The sequence below is a fragment of the Furipterus horrens genome, unplaced genomic scaffold (genome assembly GCF_987537825.1).
Source record: "Furipterus horrens unplaced genomic scaffold, mFurHor1.1.pri manual_scaffold_6, whole genome shotgun sequence".
Taxonomy (NCBI): domain Eukaryota; kingdom Metazoa; phylum Chordata; class Mammalia; order Chiroptera; family Furipteridae; genus Furipterus; species Furipterus horrens.
In genome coordinates this window covers 19,950,983-19,964,500 of record NW_028327176.1, presented here as the reverse complement: position 1 = coordinate 19,964,500, position 13,518 = coordinate 19,950,983, and the positions used below count along the sequence as shown (strand labels likewise).

General features: G+C 40.9%; 1 protein-coding gene across 12 annotated transcripts in view; it reads right to left on the bottom strand.

Annotated features, from left to right (window-relative positions):
- The window catches only part of LTBP1 (latent transforming growth factor beta binding protein 1), a 376,691-nt gene that overhangs the window by 33,210 nt on the left and 329,963 nt on the right, over nt 1-13,518 (bottom strand). For all 12 annotated transcript variants that reach the window (XM_090281121.1, XM_090281125.1, XM_090281124.1 and 9 more), the window contains 2 exons: nt 1,329-1,505; nt 660-746 (listed from right to left, as the gene is read on the bottom strand). In XM_090281121.1, coding sequence (XP_090137247.1) covers nt 660-746; nt 1,329-1,505 — 264 coding nt within the window. The remainder of the gene's footprint in view (nt 1-659; nt 747-1,328; nt 1,506-13,518) is intronic.

Below are 13,518 nucleotides of genomic sequence, written 5' to 3'. Positions count from 1 at the left end.
AAGGTCTTAATATCTTCATCATGGAAATGTCAAAAGTGAGAGGCTAATGAGGAAATATTCATACATGTGGTTTAAATTTCATCAAAATAAAAAAGGCTGCACATTTGTTTTAGAATTATAGACTAATAGCACGGAATGTATAAAACAGCTACTTTTGCTTTCTTCTTTTCCATTCCTTATTACGAATCTGTGGTCAGTTGTAAAAGGTCCTAACAACAGTAAGATGAGTTCTAACAAAGCAAGAATTTCAGCTTTGCTGATGACCATTGAAGACTAACGTGATGATCAAATTTATACAGTCTTAACATATCTAATATACTTCTGGAATAAAAGAATAAATTTATTAAGCGCAGAATTCTGTGTTAGGTAGTTTTACATATATTATCTCATTTAATCCTGATAACTTTTGAGTCATTATTTCTATCTCAGAGATGGAAACTCAGGTCAAATGACGTCCCACCGTCACACAGCCTAAGGGCTCTAACTCCCCAGCCACACGCGGCTCTGCCCAGAGTCCGCGAGGGCTTCCTTCCAACGGTAGAATCAGGGCTTCGAAATCAGCAGCATGAAGTCCTCGCGCTCTGCCTGACACAGCCACACTTTTACTTGAATGTCTGGTCTGCACACATGTTGCAAATCCATTTCTGCTTGATTCTGACCTTTATAGTCGTCACCACCAACGTCGTAAGAGGATTTTCCAGTGGGGACAAAACCTTTCCCTTTAGGACACATTTCCGTGAACTCAGCTGGACGAGAAAAAAAAGGAGGAGGTTGGAAAACAGAAAAAACATCAACATCTTCCCTGAATGTGGGTTATAAATTCGGTTTTGCTTTCTCAAGACTCAGTAACGTGAAGACAAACTTTCCCATCCATCCTACAACCCGTGTTTTACTTGGTGTTATGACTTCTTTCTCAACAACTGTGGTTTCTAGTAGTTTACAGTTTTAATAAGAATCCATCAAGCAAAATCTTAGCTTAAACATGAAATCCCTAATTATGAATAGTGCGGCATTATTGTTATAAAAAACAATTGGTTTTAATTTTAAAAAAGGGATAAAACTGAAGTATCCTTCTCCCAAAATATAATACAGAATCTCACTGTAACAGTGTATTCAGTGATGGAAAACTTTAAGAATTCATGCTGGGGTGGAATGAAGGTGATTTTTCCAGATCTGAGTGGAACTCACTATAAGGAAATCTCACTTCAACTCGAGTATGGCAGCTACCATGGCAGCATTTGGGAGCTTCCATGGAGCAACCAAAGTGAGACCATTGCAGCCCCACATGACCAAACACAAGAGTGAAAGCACCCTCGGCTGATTCTTACCAGTCCCCAAGACCGGGCAGGGGAAGATCTCGCAGTTATCACCCCACCCGGCACCAGAGGTACAGCAGCATTCTTGTTTGGTGACATTGGGGGCCAGCACATTGTCACAGAGACTGGCGTCATTGAGGTTATAGTAGCATTCTTTCTTTTCTTCTCTGGATTGCTCCACCTCTACCTCTAAAGAGAGTAGACAAAGCCAAAAGAGTGTTAACTGGACACATCACATTTACTGGTCTCACAAGAGAATAAAGACACGGTTAAAAAAAGAAAGACCGGATGTGACAGTAGCATCTAATTTACAGACAGCTGCTTTCCACGTCCGTGGTAGACTCTTCCACTGCAAGATAAACATGCACTCGAATCCTGAATTTTGGTGGATTTCTAACACCCCCCCAAGAGTGCAAATCTGTCAAAATCATTTCCTTTTACGTTAACCAATTACTTTATTCTCGTAAATTTGGCTGTGAGTAGAGTTTCCATACTTGCTTTCTTGCCAAGCATAGGACCATTCTTTACTGAGCTATAACACCTACTTAAATCAATGAAAATTTCCCCCAACACTTGACCAGAGATGTGGGGCCACACATGATATTTAACCCTTAGATAGTTGTTTGAATCCAGCATGCTCCCAATCTTTTCTGAACAGAACAAAGCAGAAGATGGTAACCAGAAAAACACACTGTAAGAACCTGGGGCGTATAAAATAACCTCTCATTACTGAAAATCTACTTAAATTGCTCCAGATATAAGGCTTTGAATGAAATAATGAGTGTCAGGTAAGCCTCAAGGTAGACTTTCAAGGCTGGGTTCGAGTCCCAGCTCCAGTGTGTCCTAGAGGAAAATACAATCTAACAGACTTGGTTTAACCCTCTGTGATAAAAGACAGACAAGGTAAAGTGACAGAATACAAATGATGGGGACATAATCCACCTGTTTTTATTTTTATTTTTTTTATTTTTAATTTATTTATTTTAATGTGTTTTATTGATTACAGTGTTACATTTGTTCCAATTTCCCTTCCCTCTGCTCCCCTCCACCCGGTGGCCCCCCTCTGTCCCCTTGTCCCCCCCTTTTGGTCCATGTCCATTGGTTGCGCATATAGTTCTTCTCAACCTCTCTGTCTATTCCATTCCCTCCTACGATGTTTCTTAATTCCTATACTAACTCCCTCCCTCTCCCCCTTCCCCTTCCCTGCTGACCTACCCCCAATATGCTCCCCATACCTATAGTTCTTTTTCCACTCTCATTGCCTATTTAGTTTGCCTTTGCTTCAATTCCCTAGCTTCTGTTTTTGTTTCTTGTGATGCAGTTTTCATTTTAGATTTCATAGTTTTGATCCTCCTTTTTCTAAACCAGTTCCTTTAACATCTCATATAATAGTGGTTTGGATCTAATGAACTCTTTCAGTTTTATTTTGTCCTGGAAACACTTTCTCTGCCCTTCTATTCTGAATGACAACTTCGCTGGATAAAGTATTCGTGGTTGTAGGTTTTGGATTTTCATTACTTTGAATATTTCTTGCCAGTCCCTTCTTGCCTGCAGGGTCTCCCTTGAGAAGTCAGCTGATAGTCTAATTGGGACCCCTTTGTACATGATTCTTTTCTTCTCTCTTGCTGCTTTTAAGATTCTCTCTTTATCTTTAACTTTTGACATTTTGATTATAATGTGTCTTGGAGTGGTTCTCCCTGGGTCCAGTTGTTTTGGAATTCTCTGTGCTTCCTGAACCTGTAAGTCTATCTCCTTCCCCAAGTTTGGGAAGTTCTGCTTTATTATATTTTCACTTAATTTTTCAATTTTTAGTTCTTCTTCTTCACCCTCTGGCAATCCGATCATCCGTATATTGGATCTCTTATAACTGTCCCAGAGGTTTCTGATCCTCTCATCATTTTCCTTGCTTCCCGTTTCCTCTCTCTGCACTGGTTGACTGTTTGTTCCTTCTTTATGTTCTGGTTTGTTGATTTGAACTCTGGACTTTCTTTCCTCACCATCTGTCTCGTATGTGGTTTTGTTCCTTTCAGTGTGAGTGTTTTTCAATTCTTTCTCATCTTTTTCCAGATCTTTTGTTAATTCTGTAAGCCACCTGATAACAATGGCCCTGAACTGAGCCTCTGACAGGTTTCTTATCTGTTCATCTGTCAGATTCTTCATCTGTTGCCTGGTGAGCTGCGCCACCGGGATTTCTATAGTTGTCTGCCTCATTTTGACAGATGCGCTTTGTTTTCTTGGGCCGGCTATAGGGGGCAGTGCCTGTGTACTCGTCACAACCCAGCAACCAGCGGCGATCCGCAACCTTTCTCGCCGCGCTGTGGCGCTTTGTCATCACTGCCCAGCGACTAGTGGCGATCCGCAACCTATTCCGCAGCGCTGTGGCGCTTTGTGTGGGGGCGGGGGTGTAAGATGGATTCCTGCAGTTATTCCGCTAGGAGACTGGGATCCGTCCTCCTGCCCTCTGGGCCTCACTATTGGAGGTGATGCGGTGGCTGCTTTCCCCAGCGTTGGTGTCGCGAGCTGCCGGGGTTCGACTGCAGCCAGGATTGTTCTCCCTGCCGCTGGGATTGTCCTCCCTGCCGCTGTCCCTGGTGCGACCGCAAACAGCACCACCCCCTTTCGCTCTTCTTACCTGCCCAAAGGGCGCCGCTGGTTTATAACTTCATACGTTGGGCTTCCGTGTAGTTTTATTTTCTGGAATTTCTAGTTATCTTTTGTTTTGAAGTAGTTGTATTCCTCTCTAGTTGTAGAGGGAGACCGAGCGTGTCCGTCTAAGCCTCCATCTTGGCTGGAAGTCTCACAAGGGAGAATCCACCTGTTTTTAGATAATACCAAACATGGTTTCATCCCATGGTGAAGTCTATGCACAAGTTTGCGCTTTTAAGAAATGAGTAATATTTTGTGACTAAACTTGGCAAGTAATCTAAGCTCTTCCCTACCACAGACCATGAAGTTCATATTACTGCCTGTGGTCCAGTTAGAATTTATTCATTTTTTATTTTATGCTATGTCAAATAAGAAGCTGACTACCACCATCACAACTATTTAGATTAATTCTAATGAAATTTTTTTCATGAGAACTCCACTGTTTCCAGATTCTTGGACCCAAAGAAACTGTAGGGACAGAGGAAAACATTTACCAGTGAGGCTAAGGCTTCAGTGTCAACACTTATCATTTTTTTAAATTGTTAGATAATTATATTAGGAAAAGAGAATGAGTGATTTTTACAATAGCTTCCTACATATTTCTTTTGGCAGTATCAGGTTGGCTATGGAAACTTGATTAATATACCAAATAGGAAAGGTGTTTTTAAAATATAAGTTCATAAAATTCTCAGAAAAAACAACTGTTCTTTCTTTCCTCTTATAGCAGTAAACAAGCCTCTAACATACATGTTACTCTCAGGACACAGAGAGTGTAAAAGATCCCTCGCACACTTCATTCTGGCTCACTCTCAGCTTATTCTGTCTTTGACAGATTTCAGCTTGAACTCTAAGTTAGTGTTAATAGCTGATGACAAATTCAAAACCAGAATAAGTATCTAGGAAAAAAACTGAAATGCTGATTCCTAAGAAGCATTGTATAAAGTGGTTTTAAATCATTTCCTTGTGTGTGAAGACGGATAAGAACTGCCACATCCCTCATCTCATCCAGCTTTTCACATGCACACAGAGGACAACCCTGGGCTCAGCCAGCTCCGCCGCATGGACCACCACCAGTTCGTTCTCTTCAGGGGGGGCTCCAAGCCCTCGCACGTGGAATCATTCGGGAAAACTAAAGGTAGCTATTTTAAATGATTGTTAAATCGATCATGAACCCTGTGGAATGTTTCATTAACTTTCCCCCAACACCTGTGAATAAACTGACACTCTATTTCTATTAACAACTCAGCTCAATTATTTTATACAGTTGGCCTAAAAATGCAGCTATTAATGAATGTATTTAGAAATATAAATCAAGTCAGCAACACAACCAGTTTTGCCAGTCAAGTTTACAGTATGTGCTAATAGAGGGCTCAATAACTGTTTTTTTTTCTCCTTGTGTACAAAGTTGTAGGAATGTCATGGTGTTTATTACAAAATGAAATACGATACAGTAGTCAATGAAGACTGCTATATTTCTAGGCAATCAAACCACAGGCTTCTGAGTGAAAGCATGTCAAAAATTATATCTATATTAAACACCGCTTTCTAAGTGTTTGTTATAATGGCAGCATAGAAACCAAGAAATAAAATGATCTTTGTTTTGTTCCTTTTTTCTTTGGAAGGAAATCCACAGGTTATTGCAAGGGAAACAATCAATAATATCACTGTATTATTCTGGTTTCACATTGGTTGTTTCAAGTTTTGCTCTGATTTTTCTTTCCAAGCAGTTTGAAAGTTCAATGTTTACACAGCTGAAATTGAGGCTAGTCAGGCCCTCACCCATGTTTGGAAAGTGAAGCAAATTCTTTTTCAAAAAAACTGGTCTACAAAGGTCATTCTGTGAAAAATTACAATTTCCTATCTTCCTAACCTTCCAATAATTAGCTTCCTAGAGCATTTTTCCACTGGGGGAAGACTGATCAGTAAACATGTGTAATGTGATTTCTCTGAAGAACCTCTGTATGAGTTTAGGTCCCTGCTGCCAGGGGAGAAATCTTTCTATTGGAAAATAATTTTAAAAGATCAATGGTTATGAAAGGTGCCAAGCATTCAAGAGAAGAACTTTTTCTGAAATAACATTACAAGTAAGATTAGCCATATTACATATGTCATGCCACAGACTTCTAAGAAATATATTACTTACTTCTCTAGTATTTTCAGATTTGACTTTTCAATTTGTATCAAGAAGTGGGCTTAACATCTGAGTATAAAGAGCACTTAGTGCATTTTGAGCCTGGGGGTATAAATGGTGATAAGAAGGTGAGTTTTTGGACCTTTTCTATGTGTGCTTTTTTGGGAAGAAACTTCCACAGTAACTCCCTGAGACAGACGGTGCAGGTAGAAAGCATCCCCGCCTTCAAGAAGAGAAAAGTTAGCTTGGGTCCAAAGACACAGTGCTTAGTGCTTTCCTAGACTTCTTCTAAGAAGCTCAGCTTCTTAGCATCTCAACTAGCATTTGTTTATTTTGCTTTGTCTTTTTCTTTTTTCTCTTTGAGACAAACAGGGAAGGGCAGCAGACAATTCCAGCAGGTGTGGATTCAGCTGCAATGCCACCGAGCGCCAGCGGGCGCCCTCGCTCTGAATAGGAATGCGTGGGCTGGAGCTGTAGGTGTTCCTTCTGGAGCTCCTAGAAGCTTCTGGAAGCTCCTCTCTGTGGGTTGGTCACACAGAAGAGGGTGTGCCACTCACTCACAAGATTTAGTCTCTCCCCAAGTGTGTCTGATCTTAGCTTTGCTGTTGGGATGAGGAAATCTGGAACATTTTTTTGATTCTGGTGGACCGGAACATTCTAAATGGACCTTTGTCTTCGATTTCAGGTTCCATTTGCAATGTGTTTTGAAGGCCTTTCTGGGCTAGTGTTCTCACACCCTCTGGGATAGTCCGGGTTATGACAATGACCAAAGGGAAACAAACATCACAGATATGTGAGAGTAAACAGTGTCCCCAGATGAAACACCTGCCTGTCACTGTCTTGAAAAAGATATCAATTCAGGATACTCTGCCACTGTGGTAATCACGTTCAGTAAGTTACTTTCAACAGAATTACTCAAGAAGCTTTATTCTCTTTATTTTTAAAATCACCACAGGCATGTTTATACGAGAAAAGGAATTCTAGTGTAATATTCCAAGGGGGAGTAAAAGAGAAGTTGGCAACTCATATAATCCTTTTTTCTCCCTAGTTTCTAATTCAAGGACTTGGAAGAGGAGACGTGTGCATGCGTGTGTGCGCGCCCACGTGTGTGTGTGTGTGTGTGTGTGTGTGTGTGAGTGAAGTGGAATTCAGGAGAAGCCGTCAGTGAGATTCAGAAGACAAATGCAGACCACAGGAATGGACAGGATATGAAGGGATGCAAAGAAAAAGGAAGACTGGAGATAGGCGGTAACCACAGATGGTAAAAGACATGAAAGAAGTCGAAATAAAGGTTAGAAAGCAAAGTACAAGAGAAAAAAAAACTTTGAAAAAGATTTCTCCACACAGTTCCATCTTTAAAGAGGTCAATCAGGCGGTGTTGGGAGAAGTAGTCCCGGGCACCTAAGCCATGCTGTGGAAGGACGGGGTGAGTGAGGCAGTCATGGAAGATTCTCTAAAGGAGTTGACAGGTGAGACAAGTTTCTGAAACATAAAAATTAAAAAAACGAAAAACAAAAACTGGCCAGCAAATAAGGTGTGAGAGGAGTGAGAAGGAGTAAAAAGTACAAGTGCTCTCAGTTCTGTGTGGGCAGAGCGGGGTGAGGGGGTACGGGGCTTGCAGCGGGAGTCACGGAGAACTTAGAGGCTGAGGACGGGGCAGGAAGGCCTACCAGCTGCACAGGTGACAGCTGTGTCTCTGAGGCAGGTGCTGGGGTAGAAGACAACGCCAGTCTCTCTGGGAGGCCTCCGGGCCCCACACTCCAAGGCAAGCAACAACTGCTTGCTAGATAGAGTGAAGGTTGTTTTGCTCTTGGTTTCCAGGTGAAGGAGTTAGAAGAGAATGGGAGACGTGAGCCTAGAATGGTACTAAGCTGGGGAGGAGGTGAGAGGAGAAAGTCTGTGACTTACGGAGGTATGAACAGACGCTGGAAATGAGAGGGTAGGAAAAGTGGGCAGAGACGGGTGAAAGAAGAGACTCCTAGGAGCAGAATAAAGCCCTGTGGAGAGAAAGATGGGGAAGACACATTGACATGGTGGGAACAAGAAGCACCTATGGAGATGAGACACGAGCAGACGTCACAGCGATATCAGCCCCGTGACAGACACGTCTGCATCGCAAGCATGTGCATCCTGAGGGCTTGTGAAGAGGACCACAGGAAGAAAGCCGTGCTGGAATAGACGTGTAAAATGTTTGGAAGCTTAATTAAAAGGAAATGTATAAACTACTCGTCTTGAAACATTTTTTTACAGCAAATTCTAAGATACAAAATGCATTTCTAATGCAAAAGTGTACATGTTTCTTATAGAATTAAAATAAAATGGTTTATTTATATAGTTGGAGTCTGTTGCTTTGATCTATTGATATGGCAGTTCATCAAATGTTGATATCTATTAAAAGCTCAGATGCTATTTAAGATACTATGCATAACAAGCAGAAAAATTTCATAAAAATAAAAGCATGGTTTGGTAATTAGTAAATTCTTCTCACTATCCTTTTTGAATGTGAGAAGAAATCTGACCCAACTTAAAAAAGAAATAAGAAATGAGCACATTTTCTCCAGCCTTACCTACATTTATGGTATAAATCCATTACAAATACATATTAAGACCTTGAGAGTTTTATGGCATTTTACAGTGTTTGCCTTCTAAATAATGTGTTCTCTCTGTCTTTCATTCTCTTTTTCCTACCAAAGGTCTTTTTTTCCAATCAGAAATTATTTTTAAAAACCGTTCTTAATGTTAAATTGATTTCACAGGTTAACTAAACACATTAGAAAAAACCCTACTCTGCCAAATACAACAATTGAATGATATTATGAGGTTTCCTGCCTTAAAAAAATATGTACATACACAAAACCTGTAGTGGACCTCTCTAGAAAGAGAAAACAAGAACGCTGTTTGGGTTTAGTTGTCAGAACCATGAGTCCCCTGAGAGCAGGGAAATAGTCCTTTTTCTTTCGTGCACACTTGTAATTTAACCAAAGCACATAGAAGACTACTCCCCTACACAAAAATATGGATAGATAATTCCTCATTTAAGTGTGGCCCCTTTATATCTTGTGTAAAGTGAATAATTATTCTTATTTTACACAACTCGCTGGGAATGAGATGGGGGGGCACACAAGAGACACATCCTCGAATGTGGGGAGGCAGCTGGATTTAGCAGCTCCTGGGTGCCTGTCACAGGTCAGGCCTGTGTTTGGCAGTGAGCCAGGTTACAGGGGACCAAAGAGGAATGAGACAGAAGAAAAGTGGACATGTGGCCCTGCTAACAGACTTGAACTTCATGCTGGAAGCATTAGGAAGCAGTTGAAAGTTAAGAGAAAGACAAAACCAGATGTATGGTTCGAAAACGTGAATGGTGGCAGCAGTGCAGAGCAGGAATTCATGGGGGGAAAACTGAGACAACTGTTACAGAATAACAATAAAAATGATTAAAAAAAAAAAAAAGCAGTCAGGAGGCACCTGCGTGGCCCAGGTAAGAGGCGCTGAAGGACTGGCTGGGGCAGCGGTAACAGGAGCAGGGAGAGATTAGAAGGTTGCTATTGAGGTAGCGATGGCAGGATGTTCCGATGGCTTGGATGGAAGGGGAGAAAAATTACATATGACCTCAGGATTTCCAGTACAAATGTTTGGCTATTAGTGAGTGAACACAGGGAGAGTAAGAGGCTGGCGAGGGAAGAGTAATTAATTTGGTTTTGGACAACTTCAGGCACAGACGCTTAGCAGACACCCCAAGAGAAAGATCCATTAATTGGCAGCTGGAAATAGGAGTGCGGCTGGAAACAGGAGAGAGGTAGAGGCAGAAGGTGTTTACATGGCAGTCACATCATGTAAGTAATCGTTGGCTCAGAGAGAGAATTAAAGATCCCAGGAGAAGGACAGAGAGTGAAAAGAGGTCTGAATATGCAACTCCCTGGGACATTATTATTTAAGGAACGGGCAACGGCTAAAGAAGCTGAGGATGAGATAGGAAAAGAGCTGTCCAAGAGGTGGGAGGTTACAGGGAGGAGTAATGTCCTGAAATCAACCAGAGGAAAAACAAGCGGAGGGAGGACAAGAACCCACTGTTTCCGAAGATGGAGTCTGCGATGACACTAATGGCTTTAGCGTGTGCACAGACACTCACTGATGGCTCAAGAGAAAGGAGCATCCCTCAGATGAAGAGTCTGAGGGCTGATCCTGATGGGTTGAGGATCAAATGGAGACAGTTCTGTTGAGGTAGGTGGACTATGGAAGTCCCTTCAAAGACTCTGGAGGTCAACACAGGGACAGCTGATCCCTGGACAATGACTCTGTGGGGGAGTTTCTTTTTTGGTATATTTTTTTGTATTTGCCAGTTTTCTAGGAAGAACGTGCATTACTTTAATAATCAGAATAAAACAAAAGAAATGAAGTGAAAAGAAAACCAATTTTTAGAAGAATGTGGTGCCATGTTGCCCCAATCTTGAGTAGAATGAAAGTGGAGAGAGCCTAAAGTTGGGTTCCTGGGCCCATTCTGTCCAGTAGTGGCTGCGTGACCCCAAGAATAGCATTTAGAACTTTCCTCTGGGTCTTGGCTTCCTCACCTGTACAGACATAGCTGGGCTGGAAAACCGCTAAGGTGGGTTCCAGGTGTAGATGTCTGGGGTCTAGCTTGTGATGTGAGAATAAGCTCTCAAATATATTTGAGAAAACTGATACTCAAGGAAACCCTATAATGAATTGCGTGAAGAACAATTATCTCATTATGCACATATTCACTCCAATTTATATGTTTTATAATTTCTGAGCTGTTTGTTTTTCTTAAAGGAATACCTACACAGATCATACGTCTTTTTGCATTGTTCTCATTATATCTTCTGTTCTAAAAATAAGATTCCGTTTCTACCACAGAGTCTCTTCTATGCACTAATCAAGGCAGAGGACAGCATTTTGTGGGTAGGGCTTGAAGGCTGCAGTTGCCAAGACTAAATATTTACTGCTTCCTTTAGCGTGCCCGAGGACATAAAGTTTTTATTGAGCAATTATCACAGGCACTGTGAAAATAAAAGCATCAGGCTATATTTCATATCCATACCCTCTTACATGTGAAGAATGGCCTGGTATGGACATTTCCTGGTTATTTCTGTCTCAGGTGCTTTGAGGCAAAGAACAGCAATGTAAATTAGTGGCCAAAGGCCCAGCCTGTGAAAAACATTATAGACCAGACCTAAAAAAAAAAAAAAAAAATTAGGTGAAAGCCAAGATGTAATTTAGAAATAAAAATCCTAGGACATCAAAGTTCAAAAGTACCTTAAAGGTCACTTGGGACAAAGTCCTGCTGCAGGTGGGTGCCCTTTTGCCAGTGGGTGTCCTTCCTGTTCTTGGGTGCCTATAGGGAAGCACCCACGATTTCTCTAGCAACGGTCTCCAACCTTTTTGGCACCAGGGACCAGTTTCGTGGAATAGCATTTTCCCATGGACGTGGGGGTTGGGGAATGGTTGGGGGATGATTCAAGCGCTACATTCAAGCTCACCTCCTGCTGTGCGGCCCGGTTCCTAACTGGTCCAGACCAGTACCAGCCAACAGCCCAGAGGTTGGAGACTCCAGCTCAGGGAAACACCTATTATTTCATAATACAGGTATTTGCTGACTATGTAGTAATTAGAAAGTTCCTCTGCATTCTGACCTGAAATATGCCTTCTTGACATCCACCCCTTAGGCCCAGTTCTGTCACCAGTATGACACCACTTGAGATTATTACGTGACTGTTCATTGTTGGAATGTCCGTTGTTCTGGGGAGCTTTCACAGCCAAGTCAGAATGCTATAGCCTAAATTGCAAATTTATCCTTCCTTTCTTAACTACTTTTCATAAAGGATGAGATCTGTTAGTCTATCATGCCTATAATGAAATTAATTTGAATCCCTATTAAAAACTTAACCTGATACAAAACGTTTTGTTCTATGTAACAGCAGACTCTATGGAGGGAATATAATACAAACTCTTTTATCTAGCCTGCATTTAAACAACCTGCTGGATTAACTGGTGTTTTCTCATCCTGGCTAATGCTCACAGCAGGTAGAATGCTCACAGCCAGCAGGCTATTCCTGGGCAGGTCCACATAATTCTGATCTTAAGTGTTAAACAGTATGTCGACCAAGACTCAGCTATATTTATTTTTGAATATTCTGTGCCAGTGTGTTGATTATTGTAATTACACAATTAAACATTATATAAATCAATAAAATACAAATGTGAGTAGAAGAGTTGTTTCTAGAACAAGTTAAAGCTTTAGAAAGACTACAGTTTATTCAGTAAAAAGAATGCTGTCAAATAGGTGTGGATAAGAGAACTATAAAGAACTGAGAAAATCCTAACAATCTAGAAGAATTTTGCACTCACTTACTTCTGCAAAGGTCTTTTAAATCTTTATTCCCTTTATTGTTGGCAGGGTAGATAATGCATAATAGATATGGTTTATGCAAGACAAGCCCGGAAGACACTTAACAGTAAACTTCTACTCAAAGAAAGACCTTGGTCCTTCCTCAAACATCGGTGAATGAGTGTACATTTATATGCTTTAAGTTAAATTTTAAATATTTAAAAGATGTATTATTGTTTTTTCAAACAATGGATCAATTTTTGGCTCTGAAGTGAGGGAGGAGGTTCTCACTAGAGTTTATAGCTGACCTGTCTCTCAGGACACTTAAAACTCCATATAATCCAAGTTTGCCAATAACTATACAAACTAAGGTATGGTAGAAGTCAGAAATGCCAGGAACTACAGAAATTAGTAAGAGTTACCAGTTAGTGTTAATGCAGATTATGCTGATAAAAACCGTGAGGGCAACTGGTTATGTAGAGTATTTAGCAGAAGCCAGAGAACTATGGGGAAAACATGTAAGAAACCCAGAAATAAAAGGATTAGATATAATGTTAAGAAGCAGAAGAAACTGTGTATTCATTGGCAGACAAGCTTCATGGAGCTGAGGATTCAAAATCATGTTCTTTGAAAAAGCAGGAGAGTACTTCGTGAACTGTGACTAGAAGAACTTTCTAGAAAGAGAGTCAGCCAATGAGAGAGAAAGGAGACTCAGGGAGGAAAAAGGCAAAGGGACTTGGTTACAGAAAAATAAAACAGGAGATGAGGAATGAGGCTTACAAAGAGAGATAAAAGTTTTAAGAAGCAGTTTTCAGTGAGCTAGTCTAGTTCACCAAAAATGGTTCAGATGGTCTCATGATCCCTAAATCTCTAAAAGAAAAAAGAAAAAAAAAAGCAAATTTTAGGACCCTAGACATATACCCTAATTCAAGCTATATGAATTGAATGAACCATTTCTTGATATTACTAACACTTGGCAGCAAGAAAATATTTGCAGTTAAGAGGTCCACCATTTCAGAAGAGCACATAAAAGAACGGGAGATAAACACTCCTTAAGTGTTTGGATTATAGCTTACTAC